The sequence below is a fragment of the Natrix helvetica genome, assembly GCF_964273705.1.
Source record: "Natrix helvetica genome assembly, chromosome: 6".
Classification (NCBI taxonomy): Eukaryota; Metazoa; Chordata; class Lepidosauria; order Squamata; family Natricidae; genus Natrix; species Natrix helvetica.
This window is the reverse complement of record NC_138553.1, coordinates 7,076,048-7,097,395: the sequence shown is the minus strand read 5'-3', so window position 1 is coordinate 7,097,395 and position 21,348 is coordinate 7,076,048. Positions and strand designations below refer to the sequence as shown.

Sequence of the window (21,348 nt, the reverse complement as noted above, 5' to 3'; positions counted from 1 at the left end):
ATGGACCTCCCAGAAGTTCCCAAAACAGGCCTGTTTCCAGCCTCTTGAAGGCCTCCAGAGCCTGGGGGAGGCTGTTTTCACCTCCCGGAGGCTCGAGGATAGCCTCCGGAACCTGGGGAGGGTGAAAAGCAGGCCTTCCGGAAATTCCGGAAGTCTGGAAATGGGCCTGTTTACGGCCTCTGAAGGGCCTCCAAAGCCTGGGGAGGCTGTTATCATGGCCTCCCCTCAGCTCAGAGGCTCGAGGAAAGCCTCCGGAGCCTGAGTAGGGTGAAAATGCCCCCCCCTGCTGTGGTGCAGGAGGCCGAGTGGGCCATGCCCCCCATGGCCACAGCCACCCAGCAATCGGGCAGAGAACCGGTTGCTAACATTTTTCAGTCCCACCCCTGACCTTAATTCCGTTCTCTTAACCATAATGTGATCTCCAACAACATCATAGTTCAGCCACCGGCTATCTACTGGATAATCCAATGATCAAAAGTTTCCCAGTCCTTCATCCTACATTATAATTCTGCAATTCTTCCTTCCATAGCCTCTATGGATGTGGGCAAGACGTAAAAGGTCATTGTTAGGTCTAACCTTAATCCTTAGATAACACCTGCAATCATTTCCCTGTCTCCCTGAACTTGAATGTGTTCCCACAGATCCTAAAATTAATACCTATCCTCAAAAATCTCTTGATTGCTTTTACATTTCTTAAGCTTCCCATTTTGCATGTTGTTGCATTCCTTGATCAAATTCGGTAGAAGTTATTTTGAGATTCTACATTGCTCTGACTTACCATCAAGAGCCGGCTGCCTGGATTATCTGCTCAGGGTTTGGCTAACCTTACTAGGATTTTCCTTGTGCTTGTGAACTACTCATGCTTGCTAATGAGTCAGTGGGAAAGCTTTAATTAACTAGCCCATCTAATTTCTGGTTACGGCTTTGGCATATTGCCTGGATATCAGCACTATCTCTGCCGTGTGGTTTCACACAAACGTATTTCTAGTTTCCACCTTGCTTTCTTCTGCTTCTCATGTTGGTATTATTCGTCCGTCCATCCGTCCACCATCTATCATCTATCTATCTATCTATCATCTATCTATCTATCTATCTATCTATCTATCTATCTATCTATCTATCTATCTATCTATCTATCTATCTATCATCTATCTATCTATCTATCTATCTATCTATCTATCATCTATCTATCTATCTATCTATCTATCTATCTATCTATCTATCATCTATCTATCTATCTATCATCTATCTATCTATCTATCTATCTATCTATCTATCTATCTATCTATCTATCTATCTATCTATCTATCTATCTATCATCTATCTATCTATCACTGCCCATCTCCCTCAGAGAGAAGATCTGGGTGGTGTAGAATATAATTGATAAAATGAACATTAACATCAGAATTAATCTTCAATATATATACAAATGGTTCTGTGTGTGTGTGTGTGTGTGTGTGTGTGTGTGTGTGTTCCAGCATAACTCTGGAATGCCTCAAGCAATTTCAACCAAACTTGACTTACTCTCTGGAAACAGATACTGTGGGGTGGTGGTGGTAAGACACCCCTAACACCCCTCAGGGTGTATGCTCTGTTAAGATACAGCCTGTTGGGCCTTAAAATGGCTTCTACTGTACTGCCATAAAATAGCTTCTACTGTACAGCGCAGTGGAGTTGCCATGGTAACAGCTTCACAGTACTCCACAAGGGGACTCCCTGGTAAGGGGAAAAAAATCCAACATTAGAAATTATGTTTGGTCTGGATATTTTCCCCCTATAAATAAATACCTGGGCAACGCCAGGTTATCGGCTAGTTTAAGATTAAAAAGTTGTGATTATTAAATCTAGAAAGGATGGCACTGCTGTTTAAGAAGTTATTAAATGCCTCACTTTCCGCGTTCAGATTCATAAAAGAAGCTATTATTTGACAGTTCTCAAAGAAAGCTACCTTGAGACTACCGGTTCTGTCATTCCTGGATGAAAATGATTATCTTTTATTCATTTCAGTCCTCTTGTAGGGTTGCTTTGGGGATGAAAAATATTTGGCCACTCAAACGACCTTTGGTGAGAGGAACTGCAACAACGAGATCTTCCTAATTCTCCTGGACCTTTCAGTGACTGTTGATGATGCAAACCACTATATTTTATGATAGCTCTTAGTTAAAATGTCCATTTCTTGAAGACATACTTTGGAATAATTTCTCAACTTCCTGTCTTTTTTGGGTGCTGTAGTTCTTTCTCCCAAACTGCTGAATGCCTACACAGAATTGTTGGGAGAAGTCGTTTAGAGATTTGCTACATATGTAGGGGAGGTAGGGGAGCCTCCCTCCCCTTGAAGTTTTTCAAATAAACTCTTCCATTTCTGGAAGAATTTTCCTGGGGAGCCTTGATTGCCGTTTTTATGATTCCTTGGGCGCTAACAGAAGATATTTTTATTCTCCAACATATATTAATTGGTCTCTCTCTCTTTTTAAAAAACACGATCGGATTGTGCCTTATGATTTTTAGTATTGGATCTCAGCCTTCACTCACCTAAGATTGTAGGGATGTTTTCAGAAGTGGTTTTCACATAATTTTACCACCAGTTCGCACCTTCCGCGCATGTGCTTTGCTCACTCATGCAGCTTGCACGCATGTGCACGGCTAAGAAAATGTGGCTAAATAGGATGGCATAGCACCCGCAGGTTACTACTACCAGTTCGCCCAAACCAGTCTGAAACGGCTGAATACTACCACTGGATGTATTAGGAAATTCTAGGTAGCATGGTTTTAGAAAAGGAAGACCCAACATATCTGTCAGACACAGAGTTGGGTAGGGCTGTTTGACATGGTATTAAATTCTCAATTTATTTGTCGGCTGCTTTGGGCCTGGCTATTGAATAAATAAAGAATAAACAAATATTTCTCCTACTATCATTTCATAGCTGAAGGCTGGATTTGAGTTAGGGAGTACCAGAGCCAATCTTAGCAAAGAATAAGTGTTATGGACACCAATTGCCACAACAGCTGCAATTTTTACGTCTCCCCATTGAATTCATAATTCAATGGGCTTTCCAGAGCGATCCTATTCTTTGAATAGGGAACTGGCTCTCTGCTCTTTGACAGGCATAGATCTCTTTTGATAGACTCAGGGTCTTTTTGGTTCCAGATGAAACCCAGCATAGGGTTTTTTAGGAATAATTTTAAAAGGAAGTGCAATTCAAGAAGGAAGGAATACCTCCCCAATACACAAGCTTTCATTTAAGATGCACTACATCTTACCCATTATTTATCCTCTGCCCACTCTAATTCACAAATGCTTCTTTATATCTCTGACAATGTTCTGACAACGAAATACATAACATATAAAGTTACACAGATACAGCCAAAGACACAATATGCAGAAAACTCCCTCCACTTTTGATTTAAACAATGCTCATTGCATCCATAAACAGACAAGAATTTTTGCTTTCTAGAATGAAAGTGCTTGTGTGTGTGTGTTTGTGTATGCTGTATATACATATATGCATGCACACACTATGTGTGTGTGTGTCTATATATACATACACACACACATATACACACAGATATATTCTCTCTTTCTGTGTAATGTTATATATACACACAGACATATATATACATACACATACATATACATACATACACATCAGCATATTATTTTTATAAATATATAAAAATAAATACCATATGCCGGTGTTTTCAGAAATGGCTTCAGCATAATTTGGTTGAATATATACAGGATATGTAATAAAATTCATTAATTGTGGTTTGATTATATTGATTTAATTTTGTTGCACTTCAAGATATTTAAGCCTGCTAACTCCATATTCTTCTATTTATTCCTCCTCTGAGCCTTTTGAAATGAGATAGTTGAGTTAGAAAGATTGTTTGAATCCAACAATAGAATCACTTCTGATTCAGACTTTCATGATTGGTTTATAATTGATTCAAGTATATTATTGCCTGGACTCTACATAACAGACTTTGTCAATGTGCGTGATCAAATGGTTATGATAAACATGGAACACAGCATTTATTAAATTTCAGCTTTTCAGGTACATAGATTTGAACATGTTTCAACATATTCAAATCTATCCTGCTAACAAGGGCTATAAACTGCAGAAGGTTGGACTAGAAGACCTCTAAGGTCCCTTCCAACTCTGTTATTCTGTTATCTCTAATGAATGAGAAAGCAGAAGGGAACAGAGGTGGGCTGCGAACAGCCAAGGATGGTCTTGGCTCATGTCAACGCAAGCAGAAATAAACATTTATCTGAAAAAGAGTTTAAATAATTCACCGGAGTATTGTTTAACCATAAGGCCAGATTTTTTTTTAAAAAAAATTAAACATGCACACTTCCTTGTAAATACAGGAATGTACTTTCTTTTAAAACAAAGGACAGACATGGTTATGGAATCAAATATTTGGCTTACCAATACGCAACTTGGTCTTTGATGCATTTGCCCATTGTGAAAAAATTAAAATATATTTAGAGGGGCTACCAAATCACAGCGAAATGTCAAAAACCTGGGGATACTTGAGATTTCTCAGTGAGCCTTACGAAGATTTTGAGGCATGGCCCTGTTTTGCATCTCTCTTCCCTAAAAATCAAGAATGTGGAAATTTTATTGGCGGAAGGGGGATAATCTAATTAAGGTATGGCGATGATGACAGGCTGGGTAGTGTGTGAGAGATGGATGGAATCAATATTTTTATCTCTCTCTCTTTACCTCTACCGCTCTCTCTCTCTCTCTCCTTTATTTCTTGCTTTTATTTTGGTTACTAAAGGGAAGGTAGAAATCCTGAATTGATTGCCTCCAGAAGGCTTCTAAAGCTACACTGAACCCCCTTGCGGGTTGAATTTCTGTGCTGTAAATGATCAGATGGGTGTTGTTCTCTCAGAAAGCATCAACACTCACCAGGAAAATGTTAGGATCATTTCTCTCTCAGCTTACCAGTGCTTTAAAGCAGTCCATGTCGATATTCACTGGGTTTTAAATGTTTATGGTAGCAAATATGCTTGGGGGGGGGGGTATTTCCGGAGCCAGGTTGTGGCTTGGATAGGTTTTATCCCTATTTAATCATTCCATTCCCTAGATGGCTTCTCCCAGCCTAATTTTCAGAAGGGATGTTGCAAGGATGAAAGCAAAGATTTCGGACGTAAAATGTATACATGGAGAAAGAATTGCATTTGTTAGCTTGAGTTTCCTGGAGGAAAAAAAATAGCTCATTCGTGACTGTAATCTCTCTCTTTCTCTCTCTCTCTCTCTGTGTAAAAGATATATGCAGGGACCTTAACCAAGATGTGGAATATGGCATTACTTTTCTAACGGACTAGACGTGAATAGGTAGCTAACGCTGTAATCTTATTCGAGAAATTGGGAGTAAGGCTGAATGAACAACTCAGGGAGATCCGAATAAGACTAAGTTGTTACCGTATTTTTTGGAGTATAAGACGCACCTTCCCCCCCCCCAAAGAGGATGAAAATCTGGGTGCATCTTATACACTGAATACAGTATTTTTGGCCTACTGAAACCTCCTGCTCCTGGGGGCTGAGGGGGGCAAAAACGAGCAAAAAATGGGCCATTTTTGCTTATTCCCCGCCCCAGCCCCCAGGAGCACTCTACAAGCATCCCAAAGCTTTGCATGCCCCTTTTTTCCTTTGCCAAAAAATGAGGTGTGCAGATGGTTTGGGAGGCCTGCAGAGTGTAAAAACTTTGCCTCTTCAAAATCATGGTGCATCTTATACTCCGGTGCATCTTATAGTGCAAAAAATATGGTAATCATTCATACTGAGAACGTTTACTAGTCACTAAGAAGAGTCTTCCCAGTCTCTTCAAACTTCAGATCTGCACTATATCACCCCTTGAGAGTTTTTTTTTTAAAATCTAGGGTGTGCTTAGAAAACGAGTGATTCTTCATCCTCCCTAGTTACAAATCTGCAGGGGAGTTGTCCAACGGAGATACCTAGAGATTAGCTCGGGATATTGCGTGCTTCTCAGGTGTGATCCAGAAGCAATATTCAGGGCCCAGGTGATCAGATGAAGATGTGCAGCCAGCAGACAGAGCTATATTGAAATGTTGAGGTCAAGAGGGCAGGGGAACAAATTCAGAAAAAAAAAAAAAACCAACCCCAAATACTTTATAAGGACCTACTCCTCTTTCCCATCCTTATCAAGAAAGCTCAGTCATGGGACCTGGGGATACCCACACAAGGGGAAAAGCAAAACCTGTCTCCTAACTCTTCTTTGGAAAGTCTGGATTGAAGAGAAAGAGGGAAACAACCCACAGGGGAATGCAAGGGTATTCATTACTGCCCACCACCCTCAATTCAGAACTGTAGGGCTAAAAAGTGGGAGGGAGGACCCCATGGGATTTCGGTGGACGTTTAATTAAAATTCTGCTGAATTTCTATGAAAAAGGGGGCTTGCCCCACAACCTCTGAGCTCAACCTTGATCTTGATCAACCAGTTCTGTTTCCCTTCCCACCCCGCCCCCACCCCACCTACCGCCCCCAATTCTACCTCGCTTTTTAAAACAAGAGGGGCTTAGGAGACGGCGTATGCTCACCTCTGCTGAGGCCATCTGGTCCCCGAAGGATTCGGCATTCTTCTATCTGGCCAAATGGAGAAAACATCACTCTGATATCGTTCTCATTACACTTCTTCGAAACCATTCCTATGAACAATTTTCTGTCTTCCACAGCTAGAAGATTAAAATAATAATACTAATAATATCCACAACGGCAAAAGGCATCTTTCTCTCGCACTCTCTCGCTCACACTTCCCTCATCTGTGATCAATGCTTATTACCACATCAAAAGCAAGCGACAGAGTTGTGAGCGTGGCGCTATCCCCGGGTGAGAAGGCGGGCGGGAAAACACTTCACACACACAACAACACTTCTCCAAATCACCTGCCTTTCCCTGGAGGACGTTGCATAGTTTGCAACTAGGATTTCTTTTGCTATTTGGGTGATTTATAGACAAGGGTTTATAGACTAGGAGAGGCCGTTAGCTTTTCTACCTCTCATTTCACCCTCGAAATGGAAAATCCATCTAATAATCAAGGCTAAACGTTGATGAGTAGGATCAGAGAGTGAGCCTATTCTAACCTAGCCACAATGGCGCAGTGGTTACAATGCACTACTGCAGGCTACTTCTGCTGACTGCTGGCTGCCGGCAATCTGCAGTTTGATTCTCACCAGGCTCAAGGTTGACTCAGCCTTTCATCCTTTTCTAGGTGGGTAAAATGAGGATCCAAATTGTTGGAGGCAATAGGCTCACTCTGTAAACTGCTTAGAGAGGGTTGTGAACAGTGGTGGTATTCGAATTTCTTTACTACGGGTTCTGTGGGTGTGGCAGGGGAAGGATACTGTAAAATCTCCATTCCTGCCCACTCCAGGGGAAGGATACTGCAAAATCCCCATTCCCTCCCCACTCCAGGGAAAGGATACTGCAAAATCCCCATTCCCACCCCACTCCAGGGAAAGGATACTGCAAAATTCCCATTCCCTCCCCACTCCAGGGAAAGGATACCGCAAAATCCCCATTCCCTCCCCACTCCAGGGGAAGGATACTGCAAATCCCCATTCCCTCCTCACTCCAGGGAAAGGATACTGCAAAATCCCCATTTCCTCCCCACTCCAGGGGAAGGATACTGCAAAATCCCCATTCCCACCCCACTCCAGGGGAAGGATACTGCAAAATCCCCATTCCCACCCCACTCCAGGGGAAGGATACTGCAAAATCCCCATTCCCTCCCCACTCCAGGGAAAGGATACTGCAAAATCCCCATTTCCTCCCCACTCCAGAGGAAGGATACTGCAAAATCCCCATTCCCTCCCCACTCCAGGGGAAGGATACTGCAAAATCCCCATTCCCTCCCCACTCCAGGGGAAGGATACTGCAAAATCCCCATTTCCTCCCCACTCCAGAGGAAGGATACTGCAAAATCCCCATTCCCTCCCCACTCCAGGGAAAGGATACTGCAAAATTCCCATTCCCTCCCACTCCAGGGAAAGGATACTGCAAAATCCCCATTCCCTCCCCACTCCAGGGAAAGGATACTGCAAAATCCCCATTCCCTCCCCACTCCAGGGGAAGGATACTGCAAAATCCCCATCCCCTCCTGATCAGCTGGGATTCGGGAGGCAGAGAACAGATGGGGTCGGGGCCAGCCAGAGGTTCTCCGATACTGGTCGGAACCTGCTGAATACCACCTCTGGTTGTGAAGCACTGTGAAGTGGTATATAAATCTAAGTGCTATTGCTATCATGCCCCATCTTGCCCATGCATGTACGAAAGAGAAATTGGGAACAAAAAGTGATGCCTGAATATTCAAAATGAAACGGGTTAATAGAATCTCAAGGCAGCCTTAAAAAAAAAAAACTATAACAATCCAGCTATTCTTATCTCATGCAGACATTGTTAGCAAGAACGCTCATTAGACCAGAGAAACACTTCAAGGAAGTGTTATAAAATTATTTCAGGGTAAATGAAATCCCAGCAGATTTGCGATGCTGGACTGGTAAAAAGAAAAGTGGGATTAGGTGGGGTTAAAATTACTGCTAGATTATTTCACTTGATATAAAGAAGCCAAAAGGAAACAAGAAATGGGGGGGGGGGGGAAACTAGGTCAAGGCGACAGCTCTTTGCATCCAGGCAATCTTCAGCAAATGCACATTCAGAAACTTTAAATTTACAGAGCTTGGAAATAAGCAAGGACTGAATGAATTGTATATTTGTTACTGGTGCAGAACATGTCTGGCAGCACACCTCACTAACACGAGGCTTGGACACTAAGTGGAACTTTGAAAGGAGATTCCTTAGGTGGTGTTTTTAAACGTTGGCAACTTTAAGATGCTTGGACTTCAACTCCCAGAATCCCCCAGCTTCTTGTCATGTTTGGCTTTCATGTTTGTTAGATAGGGAAGGACATACCTCATCCAGTGGTGGGGTTCACATTTTTTTAGTACCGGTTCTGTGGGCATGGCATGGCTTGGTGGGTGTGGCAGGGGAAAGATATTGTAAAATCCCCATTCTCTCTTCACTCCAGGGGAAGGTTACTGCAAAATCCCCATTTCCTCCCGATCAGCTGGGACTCGGGAGGCAGAGAATAGATTGGGGCATGGCCAGCCAGAGGTGGTGTTTACTGGTTCTCCGAATTACTCAAAATTTCCGCTACCAGTTCTCCAGAACTGGTCAGAACTTGCTGAATGCCACCTCTGACCCAGTGGTGGGTTCCGGATCCCGTCGCAACCAATATGCTGCAATGGGGCCGGGTGTCCACTACGTACATGCACGCTGCACATGTATGCACACTACTGCTCTGCGATGCTCCAGCTGCTCAGCGGAGCATCGCATAGGCAGCGTACACTGTATGCGAGTGCGCAAATGCCCCGGTCAGCTCAAATAGAGGTAAGGAGAGCGGGCAGGTGGGTGGGCCCTCCGCAGGACTGCACCGGAATGGTGCCTGCGGCTTCCAGCAGGCACCGGTACGCCCGTAGCGGGGTGTACCGGCCAGAACCCACCACTGCTCCGACCTCACCTCTTCACTCCTGCCTTATCCGTGGATAGCATGGTAAACAAAAGAAAATCAACTGGGTTATCATGGGATCGTTCATTTAAAACCAGGGCCTTTTCAAAGAACGATCAGTTGTTTTCATTCATCAGAACAAGGGACACTAAATGGTCAGCCATGATGTGAGATTCTCGGTGCCATCCAATCCAAAAGGATTACAGGATCATTGATGTACGATGGAGATCATTTGGGAGTTTTGCTCACCAGTGTACAGGTGGTCCTTGACATACAACCACAACTGAAACCCTAAACTTCCGTTGCTAAGTGAAACATTTGGTAAGTGAGTTTTGCACCGTTTTACGATCTTTCTTGCCACGGTTATTAAGTGAATCACGTCGATTGTTCAGTGACACGGTGGTTAAGTGAATCTGGCTCCCCCCTCCCAGACTTTGCTTGTCAGAAGGTCGCAAAAGTGGATCACATGACCCCAGGACACCGCAAACGGCATAAATATGAGCTCATCGCTAAGTGTCTGGATTTTGATCGCATGTCCGTGGGGATGCTGCAATGGTCGTTAAGTGTGAAAAACAATCATAAGTCCCTTTTTTCAGTGCCGTTGTAACTTTGAACGGTCGCTAAACAAATGGTTTTAAGTCGAGGACTGGGCTTTGTTCCTCAGGAGCGGGAGTTTCTTGGATTGAGAGTTTCAATTAAGACTTACTGTCCCCAAAGTCTCTTTGCCCGTTGTTCTCTGTTGCACGTTGCTAAGAAAACATTCTGTTTCCCGTGCTTCGCTCTCATTTTGGGAAGGCCAATATGAGACTCAAGAGACTCAATGAGCTGCTAATATGCCAGAGACCACGTCCCACAATTTCTTACAAGAAAATGTGAGCAACCTCTGGCCTCCAGATGTCAGACCTGGGCTGCTGCCCATGATGTTGGCATCTTAACAACCTTTGGAGGACGAAACGCTGTCCTGAATTAGAAAACACATTCCAGGCCATGTGCTATGGCTCGTCAATCAATAAGTTAAAAAGGAAGGTCAGGAGCTTGACCGCAAGGGGTAGGTGTCAAATTAAAAAAAAATCCAACAAAAACAAAAGTCTAGTAGCTGGACCTTTGTATGATAAACAGGAAAAGGTTCCCCTTGCACATATGTGCTAGTCGTTCCCGACTCTAGGGGGCGGTGCTCATCTCCGTTTCAAAGCGGAAGATCCACCGTTGTCCGAAGACGTCTCTATGGTCATGTGGCCGGCATGACTAAACGCTGAAGGTGCATGGAACGCTGTTACCTTCCCACCAAAGGTGGTCCCTATTTTTCTACTTGCATTTCTTACCTGCTTTCGAACTGCTAGGTTGGCAGAAGCTGGGACTAGTCACGGGAGCTCACTCTGTTATACGGCACTAGGGATCCGAACCCTCAAACTGCCGACCTTTCTGATCGACAAGCTCAGCGTCTTAGCCACTGAGCCATCGCGTCCCTTTCCCATGATAGATGGTTTCAAAAATTGTGGAAGAGTGACCACCGGTTGCGTTTTGAGCAACTGTTACCATGGATTATATGGCAACTCTTTGGCTCCCGTCATGGCTCCAGAAGAGATAGGGAAATATTGTTTGCGGTTAATGAGCACACAGAGAAACGCAGAGCAATTGTTTAGAATGGAATAGAATGACATTGTGGGAAGAAGACCTTGGAGGTCTTCTAGTCCAACCCCCTGCTCAAGCAGGAAACCCTATGCCATTTCAGACAAATCTCTTCTTAAAAAAAAAAAAAAAACTTCCAGTGTTGTTGGACCATTTACAACTTTTGGAGGCAAATTGTGTTCCACCGATTAGTTGTTCCAACTGTCTCCCTTAGTTCTAAGTTGTTTCTCTCCTTGATTAGCTACAGCCATCTATTTCTGTTAATGTGCAAGCTATTTTAGGAACGAAGGGGCTCTTTCCATTACAATTTATAGGAAAGGAGAAGGGGCTGAAAATAAACATTCTTCAGGACACCTTCCCTTAATTTACCTACCCCGAAATATTAAATACGTGTTCGCAAGAATATGTACTGTGGCAGACTACACACGTAGTCCTCAACGTACAACCGGAGCCTAAAATTTATGTTGCTAAGTGAAAAATTCATTAAGTGAGTTTTGCCCCATTGTACAACTTTTCTGGCCACAGTTGTTAAGTGAATCATTGCAGTTGTTAAAAAAGTAACACGGGTTGTTAAGTGGATCTGGCTTGCCCATTGACTTTGCCTGTCAGAAGGTCACAAAAGGGGATCACATGACACCCCCACCCCCACCGGGACACTGCAACCGTCATAAATGTGAGTCAGTTGTCAAGCATCCGAATGTACATAAATCACGCGACCGTGGGGATGCTGCAATGGTCATCAATCACTTTTTTCAGTGCTGTTGTAAATAGTCACAACTAGTCTTCAAATAGTCACTAAACGAACCGTTGTAAGTCAAGGACTACCTGTATTCTCTCTCCATTATTCACTCCCCATTATTATATTATTCACTTTTTATTGGGCCCCATAATTAGAATAGAATAGAATATAGAATATAATAGAAACGTAGGATAGAATATAGAAATAATAGAAAATAGGAAAAAATAGAATAGAATAGAAAATAGAATATAATAGAATATAGAATATAATAGAAAATAATAGAAAATAGAAAAAAATAGAATATAATAGAATATAGAAAATAATAGAAAATAGAAAAAATAGAATAGAAAATAGAATAGAATATAGAAAATAATAGAAATTAGGAAAAATAGAATAGAATATAGAGTATAATAGAAAATAGAATAGAATGGAATGGAATAGAGTAGAATAGAATTCTTTATTGGGCAGGTGTGATTGGACACACAAGGAATTTGTCTTTGGTGCATTTGCTCTCAGGAGGAGAATAAATATTCTCATATGGAGAATAAATATGTTACCATGTTAAATAACAAAGAGCTTTTTGTGTAATTCAACTCCCAACTCAACTCTAACCTATACTTCAAAGGCAAATAATTTGCCTAAACAGAACAAGCCTTATGATAAATTAAAAGTGTATGTATGCAGAAAGGGGCGGGGGGAGAGAGGAAAAGTCAAGGAATAATCTACAATTCAGCTTCCTTGCTTTTTCTTTTTTTAAATTTCAGGCCTGTTTACACGTAAAGCTGTTCAATAACCATTCATTATGCTTTCCTTCCCCACCCTGTGGAAGAAAAAACCCCAAGGGTTTTCTCCTTAATTTTCCAAAACCGCTGTCAGTGACAGATTCCCTCTTGGCCTGCTCAAGTTCCACTAGTAAACTGATAAATATGGCAAATTAACTAAAATGATTTCACAGTTTTTTTAGCTGGAGGCTGATTTCATAGTAAATTAAACATCCAAAGAACTGACTCAGAGCTAATATATATTTGGATCTGCTCGCTTGGTTTACAAAGGCAGCTGAAGGATCAATTGGAAACAGTTGGTAGTATTTGTGACTCAAATAAATCTTCTTGAGTCAACAAAAATGTTGCCTTTGTTTTCAGTGAAGGAAAACAACCAACCACTACTTAAATCTGACATAAAGTCTTAAATTCTTCAAATGTGAAGAGGGGGAGACCCTGATTTTAAACTTCGCATTCCTGAGTCTGCAGAACACAGCAATTAATCTCAAGGCATCATTACAAGGATTTCTTTCACCCTCCTATTAATCTGGCATTAAAAACCATGATTTCTAAAACTTGGGCCATAATTCTTGTTGGCCAACCTGTTCCCCTTGATCTGAATCCTAGTCAGATTCACTGACTAAGACACACCTAAGTAATCAGGGAAACAAAATTGAACACCGCCAAGCTTAGAATATAATGGATAAGCCACGAGATCAGTCCTCAAGCCTTTTTCTAAATCTAATTTGGAACGTTTATGGAGATAAAATTGGTTTTGCAGGTCTAATAATTAATTTGTCCAATGTGGTCTACTAATTAACTTGGTGGAAGTCCCTGTTGTAGCCCGCCAGTGGAGCTGGCAGCAGATTCGGACAGTGAGGAGGTTGGGGAGGAACATGGGCCAGTCCTGGAGTCTGGGGAAGGCTCTGACGAGTGCTCTGCATCGGAGGCAGAGAGGGGGCCAGGGCCGTCTGACAGTTATCAGCTGCCTTCGGAGTCAGACATCAGTGAGGCAGATGAACAGCTGGAGCCTGGTCCCAGTGTGCGCATGTGCAGAGTTGCCAGACGAAGGGAACAGCTAAAGAACAAGGGTCGACTTTGGAATAAAGCCACAGGTGGGCGGTGAATGGCCCCTCCCAGAGGGAATAAAAGAGGAGCGAAAGGGGAGTGGAGTTTGCAGGAGGCAATTACTTTATTTTTTGGAGTATAAGACGCATCAGAGTATAAGACGCACCAAGGTTTTGAAGAGGCAAATTTTTTTTTAAAAAAAGCACTCTGCAGACTTCCCAAAAATGGCCCGTTTTTTGCAAAAATGGGGTCATTTTTTTTAAAAAAGGGGAAGGAATAGCCTTTAGGAGGCTTGTAGAGTGCCCCTGAAGGGTGTCCTCCTCAAAATGAGCAAAAAACAGTCCGTTTTTCACAATAACGGGCCCACGTTTTGTCAAAAAAGGGCATGCATAGCCTTTAGAAGGCTTATAGAGTGCTTCTGGGGGTTGGGGGGGGGCAAATTGAGAAAAAACGGCCTATTTTTCACTCATTTCTGCCCTCCCCAGCCCCCAGGAGCACTCTGCAAGACTCCTAAAGGCTCTGCACGGCCATTTTGGTGAAAGGGGCGAGGTTTCGGGAGGCAAAAAATGCTGTATTCAGCGTATAAGACGCACCCAGATTTTCAGCCTCTTTTTTGAGGGGAAAAGGTGCGTCTTACACTCCCAAAAATACGGTAGTTCATTCCTGCATTCTTGCCAAGTATTCTGGCGTCTGAAAGATGTCAGCCTGACCACTCTCCAAGCCTGATAAGGTCAATAATTGTGAACTATCTTGAAAGACTGTGGGAGAGGAAAGACTTGGCTGGAGAGGAATTCACTGTAAATTAAATAAAAGGGGTTTATCGGGACGAGGACTCAACTTCGTGCTGCTGGGGAAGCCTAGGTCAGAACAGTCCCTTCCTAACCTGGTTAAGCTTACAAAGGTAAGCGAAAGCAAACTAGCAAACCTAGGACAGATTGAGACATTCAACAAATATTCCAGAAAAGGATCATAATGAAATCCTTCCATCTTGTTGCCAAGAAAACTTCAGGTTTTTGAAGTTATCGCTTCAGTTTGGTTTGAGGGAGAGTTCACCTTTACCATGAATGAATTCTCAAAGTTTTGAAAATATTAATCCTGCAAACAAGAATGGAAGTCCCTGCTTTAGATATCCGTTTCTTTCCTTTTTGTTATCCTTCACTTTTCCTTTTAATCTTTCTACTTCTTTATCTTTCTGTAGGTTTTTTTTTTAATCTTTGTAAAATCGTTTAACCCAAATTATTATTTCTTTTAAAAAAACTTGAAGCCGGAATTCAGCCTATACCTGAATAACTACATTCTTTTATACTTGAATCTATACTCAAGAGCACCACATTAGCAAAATATTAAGTTCAGCAATTTCAAGGGCCAGGCGATTTCCCCTAAATTTGTTTCTAAATTCCACCTAATTCTCACAAAACATTGTGATGGACGATGCTGCAATTTGGAGATTTGGGGGAAAAATACAGGTGGTCCTCAATTGACAACCATGATTGAGTCCAAAATTTCTGTTGTTAAGTGAGACGTTTGCTAAGTGAGTTTTGCCCCATTTTATGACCTTTCTTGCCTCAGTCATTACGTGAATTACTGCAGTTGATAAGTTAGTAACCTGGTTGTTAAGTGAATCTGGCTTCCCCATTGGGTTTGCTTGTCAGAAGGTCATAAAAGGTGATCACATGATCTTGGGACACAGCAATGGTCAAAAATAAGAACCAGTTGCCAAGCAACTGAATTTTGATGACATGTTCACGGTCATGCTGCAAAAGTCCTAAATGTGAAAATTACTTTTTTCAGTGCCGTTTTAATTTTGAGCGGTCACTAAACAAACTGTTGTAAGTTGAAGACTACCTCTATGTCCATCTCGTCAGAAACTGCCTCCAAATCACCTGTGTGGAAAGAAGCATCCTATAGGGCCATGATGGTGAAACTATGTCATGCGTGCCGCAGGTGGCACGCAGAGCCATACTTGATGACACGCCAGCTGGCAGCTCCAGTGGCCAGCTGATTTTTTGCTCTTCCGTAGGGCCAGGGGGAGGCTGTTTTCTCTCTCCCTGGGCTTCAGGAAAGCCTCCGGAGGCTGGGGAGGGCGAAAAACGGTCCTAATGGCCGAACCGGAAGTTCAGGAATGATCCGTTTCCGCTCTTCCAGAGGGGCTGGGGAGGCCTTTTTCCCCTTCCCAGGCTTCAGGAAAGCTTCCGGAGCCTGGGGAGGGGTCGCATGCACATGCGCAGGTGGGCGGGGAGCATTGAGTGGGCATGCGGGGGAGGGTTGTACAGTAGCGCGCGCACGCACAATTTTGGCACGCCTTAAGAAAAAAATTCACTACTATAGGGATTAAAGAGTTTGGCAAAGAATCTTTAAGAGAAGAGTAGGCAGAGTTAGGGGACAGAGTTAAATGAGTCACTAGCCTAGAATCGTTATGTTCCCATAAATGTTTAAGTCAAATCTCTCTTGAATTCCTTTTAACCTTATCTGGTGCCAATTTAGTATTAAAATTTAGTTGACTGGTTTCAGGCATGACCAATAAATCTTTTCAAGTGCAGTGTATTGTTCTGACTTCTTGAGCCTAACTAAACCACCCATTTCTAATAACTGGCTATTTTGGGACTGGCAAAGCTCTCTTATGACTGATTTTATGACAGCATCTGCAACACTATAGTAGTATCAAATAATAGCTACACTGTCTGGTCTCTTGTAAACAACTCAAGAGAAAACTCATGACTCATAGAAAAAGGAAATGAAGAAAGGGCAGCATGGCAGTTGGTCTCTTGACTTTGCAGAAACTTGGAAGAAAAGATTGGAAATTTTAAAAGGACAAAGTGCTGAGTCGGTAGCACTAATTAAATGCCATATGTTAGCATCAATACATGGCGGGGAAGTTGTTAATTAATTCAGGCAACATTGCATCCAGGTAGACTATGGCAAATTGCAAGAGTGCAAAAAAGGGGCAGGAAGTGTCTATGTAAAATAGAATTATGGATCTCTTCCTTTCTCATCCAACTCCTGTTGCTTGCTTTTTTCATCTGTGAAACATATATTTTAAAATAAACAACACCTTCATTATGTGAAAGCTCTTAACTCTTCCTTTTTTTCACATAACAGGTATCTGACTTCCATCCTTTAATTTTCAAAGAGATTTAAATATCTAATTGCTTGAGCACACGATCAAGCAAAGGCAGATAAGTTAATTTTTTAATTTCACTTGAATTGTACATGGCTTGCAGTCTGTGCCAATCCCCCAGAGAAATCAGCAAAGGGAATCATTCAAACGTAATACGTTTTCAAAAGGTGGGAACAATAAGGTGTTTAAACAGCCAATGGATCCCCTTGTACAAATCATTGTGTAGAATTATGCATAATCTATACTAAATCTGGATTGTTAGAATGACATATAAATAAATGGATGAATTTCCATTTCAATATTTTATATTATCCTAGGGGTATCAGCTGACCTGTTGATGGTTTACAAAAACGCGGGCTGAAAGATGAAACTTGAACTGGTATTTTGGAACAGAAGGAAACCTGTTTTTTTGTTCATCTGCACAATTTCTTCAAGAAAAAGCAAAAAATAAACGAAAAGGCCACTTTTAAATGTTATTTAAACTGTAGGGAAAGCTTACAAGTATTATTACAGGGTCCCCTCTTAAAGTTCTCCCTTATGGGCTAAATAGCAATGAGCCCAAAATTTATGTTGCTAAGCAAAACTGTTGTCAAATGAGTTTTGCCCCATTTTATGATTTTTTTGCAACACTTGTTAAGTGAACCACTGAAGATGTGACAACACACAGTTATTCGGTGAATCAGACTTCCCCACTCACTTTGCTTGTCAGAAAATTGAAAAGGTGATCACATGACCTCCAGAAACTGCAACCCTTATAAATGTGTCAGTTGGAAACATGTGTATAGTCAAGGTTAGTATACCTATAAGGTTTTCCTAGTTGCAATGGATGGCTGTGAAAGTTGGACCATAAGGAAGGCTGAGGGTCAAAGTATGGAGGCCTTTGAACTCTGGTGCTGGAGAAGACTCCTGCATTGAGTCCCTTGGACTGCAAGGTGATCCAACCGGTCGGTCCTAGAGGAGATCAACCCTGACTGCTCTTTAGAAGGCCAGATCCTGAAGAGAAAACTCAAAGACTTTGGCCACCTAATGAGAAGGAGGGACTCACTGGAGAAGAGCCTCATGCTGGGAATGATGGAGGGCAAAAGAAGAAGGGGACGACAGAGAACGAAGAGGCTGGATGGAGTCCCCGAAGCAGTCGGCGTGAGCTTAAATGGACTCCAGAGGATGGCAGAGGACAGGAAGGCCTGGAGGAACATTGTCCATGGGGTCGCAATGGGTCAGAAATGACTTCACAATTAATACCATGGAAATGTCTAAATTTTGATCATATGACTGCGGGAATGCTGCAATGGTCATAAATGTGAAGAACTTTTTTTTAAAGGATTGTGGTAACTTCAAACAGTCACTAAACAAACTATTGAAAGTTGACTCACAACAGTTCATTTAGTAACCATTCGAAGTTACAACGGCACTGAAAAAAGTGACTTGTGACCATTTTGCACAGTTACAACCTCTGCAACATGTCCTTAATCATGTGATCAAAATTCAGGTACTTGGCAGTTGGTTCATATTTATGACCGTTGCTGTGTCCCCAAGATCATGTGATCCCCTTTTGCAACCTTCTGACAAGCAAAGTCAATGGGGAAGCCAGATTCACTCAACAACTGGGTTTCCAACTTATGCACTGCAGTGACTCACTTAACAACAATGGCAAGAAAGATCTCAAAAGGGGGCAAGACTCACTTAACAAATGTTCCACTTACAACAGAAACTTTGGGCTCAATTGTGGTCATAAGTGGAGGACTACCGGTGTAGCGTAACAAGATCTTGCAACCCAAATGGTATGGTTGCAGGAGTTATTCTTAAACCCGTAAGATCTCTTCAGCTTGCAAGATATGCATCTTGATCGATTGTGGCTTCCTCTGTTCAAGAATACCTCTGGTTTGACAAGGCTTTCAATTGTGTGAAGAGGTGTCAATCATCGCTGGCATCCTGCCATTAACAGGGGAAGGGAGGGGGAAGAATACATGGGCAACAAAGCTGTATATCTTTATGATGGGAAACTGGGAGGTGGGATTGACAGTTGAGGAAGAGCAGAGCACTTTGGAAGCAGGCATCGTCAAGACCATGTACCCTGAGAATGGAATTTCACCAGCCTGAACACATCAGCATTTCCCAAAACATGTTGGTAGTGTCAGATTGGCTACACAGAGACGGGCTGGGCAACAAGGGGGTTAGTTTTGTACTGTTGCACGGCGACTTCAGATTCCACTACTGCAATCAGCATCTCTTAGTAAAAGTACCTTTCTCCATTGAGGTGGAGATAGCATCCAGGAATGGGTTGACTTCGTCTGCTCGCTGATTGGACTGAGTCTGTCAGAGCTGTTAGAACACGCCTTTGTTGCTAGGGATCCCCAGCTTTCGACTCTATATTTCTGATCATTGACCATAGTTAGATGGCTAAGGGCCTGTATCGCAAAGGCATACTATCTGCAGGCTATACCATTACCAGCAAGATTCACCACTCACTCTACCAGGAGCGCAGCCACTACCGCAGCATGGGCAATGCAGGCTTCCTTAGAAGAGGTCTGTCGAGCAGCTACGTGATCCTCTCTGTCCCCATTCATAAAGAACTATAAAATAGACACCTTTGCCTTGGCTGAAGCAGCATTTGGTTGATGGGTGCTGCAGACTGTTCACAGGGGAGGGGGAACTTTGGACCAGGCTGCTGCAGCCCACCCGTAAGGACAAGCCAGCTTTGGTATGTCCCATTTCTGGAAGCTATCTCCACCTCAATGGAGAAAGGTTGTTGGTCTTACCTGATATGCCTCTTCTCATAAGGAGATAGCATCCAGTCCCACCCTGGAAGAGGCTGGTCCTCGATCCCATCTAGCAAGGCTTTACCACAAGACACATTGAGTCTGTCGCTTCAACTTCGGTGAAAGCTGGGGATCCCTAGCAACAAGGGTGTGTTCTAGCAGCTCTGACAGACTCAGTCCAATCAGAGAGCAGACGAAGTCAACCCATTCCTGGATGCTATCACCACCTTATGAGAAGAGTCATATCAGGTAAGACCAATGCCCCTTTCGCTTCCATCAAATGTAGTCGAGGGTTTTGTTTTCCTAGGAGATCAGACTGGGGTTGGTCTGACAGTTTTAGCCCAAGCCTGTTTGGTTGTGGTATTTTCTGTGGTCATTTATGCACCCTTTTCAGAATATAAGAAAGCCAAAGTGTGTTTGTGTTCTTTTCAAAGCTGTGCAGAATCCGTGGAGAACCAAGACATCAGGATGCATGATAATGATGACCTCGGCTCTCCAAAAGAGGTTAAAAAAGAAAACAACTTCAAAAAAGAAGAAAGGACAAAAATGAAACTAGCCTATCTCTGCAGAGAGAGAGAGAGAGAGAGAGAGAGAGAAACAGGGCCCTGCCATCATTTACATTTGCAGGTATTTAAATCTCCAGGTGTGCGGCTTCTGCCCTGATTAATAATCAATGAGGAACAAAGACACATCCTGGAAAAAAGCCACGGCGAGCAATTCTTCCGTGCGGGAATAGATATGTTTTCACGCTCGAAGGAATATGAGAGATTTCTTTTGACTTTCTCTCTTCTCTTTTCTTTTAGCAAAACTGTCAGAATCAAGGCCCCTCATACAGATAGTCCTCGATGTACGGCTACTGCTGAGTGAGACAATGGTTAAGTGAGTTTTGCCCAGGGATGGGCTTCAAAAATTTTAGCAAAGGGCTCTCTGCCCGGTCGCTGGATGGCCATGGCCATGATGGGTGTGACCTAGTTGGCCTCCTGCACCATGGCGGGGGTGTGTGTGTTTTTGCCCTCCCGAGGCTCCGGAGGCTTTCCTCAAGCCTCTGAGAGGGCGAAACGGTCTCCCCAGGCTCCGGAGGCCCTCTGGGGACTGGAAATGGGCCCATTTCTGGTAGGCCTGTTCCCCCCCCCCGAGCCTCCGTGTACATCCTGCACTTATCTGCATCCAAAACAGGCCGCGTGGGGACTCCTAGGAGGGGTGGGGTGGGCCAGCCAGGAGTGGGATTTGGGAGTTTTCTGAACTGCACAGAATCTTAGCTAGTTGTTCTCTCGAACCCCTGCAAACCCCCAGCAGCCCACCCCTGGTTTTGCCTCATTTGACAATCGTTCTTGCCCCTGTTGTTAAGTGAAGCACTGCAGTTAATAAATAAGTAACATGGTTGTTAAGCAAATCGGACTTTCCCATTGACTTTGCTGGTCAGAAGATTGCAAAAGGGGATCCCATGACTCCGGGACAGAGCAACCGTCATAAATACAGGTAGTCCTCGACTTACAGCAGGTCATTTAGTGACTGTTCAAAGTTACTTCAAAGTTTAGTTCAACAGCACTAAAAAAGGCGATTTATGACCACTTCTGTTCTATTTTTCATACAGATTGCAGCATCCCCATGGTCATGCGATCAAAATTCGGATGCTTGGCAATTGATTCATATTTATGACCGTTGAACTGTCCTGGGATGATGTGATCCCCTTTTGCGAGTTTCTGACAAGCAAAATCTGTGGGGAAGCCAGAGTCA

At 43.0% G+C, this 21,348-nt stretch overlaps 1 protein-coding gene across 24 annotated transcripts in view; it reads right to left on the bottom strand.

The window, feature by feature from the left end:
• The window catches only part of CELF2 (CUGBP Elav-like family member 2), an 834,627-nt gene that overhangs the window by 357,973 nt on the left and 455,306 nt on the right, over positions 1-21,348 (bottom strand). For 22 of the 24 annotated variants that reach the window (XR_014175745.1, XM_081957834.1, XM_081957850.1 and 19 more), the window contains one exon: positions 6,572-6,706. Coding sequence is in view for 23 of the 24 variants with exons in the window: in XM_081957834.1 (XP_081813960.1) it covers positions 6,572-6,706 (135 nt within the window). In the remaining variant the exon portion in view is untranslated. The remainder of the gene's footprint in view (positions 1-6,571; positions 6,707-21,348) is intronic. The other 2 variants (XM_081957836.1, XM_081957842.1) reach the window with 1 other exon arrangement.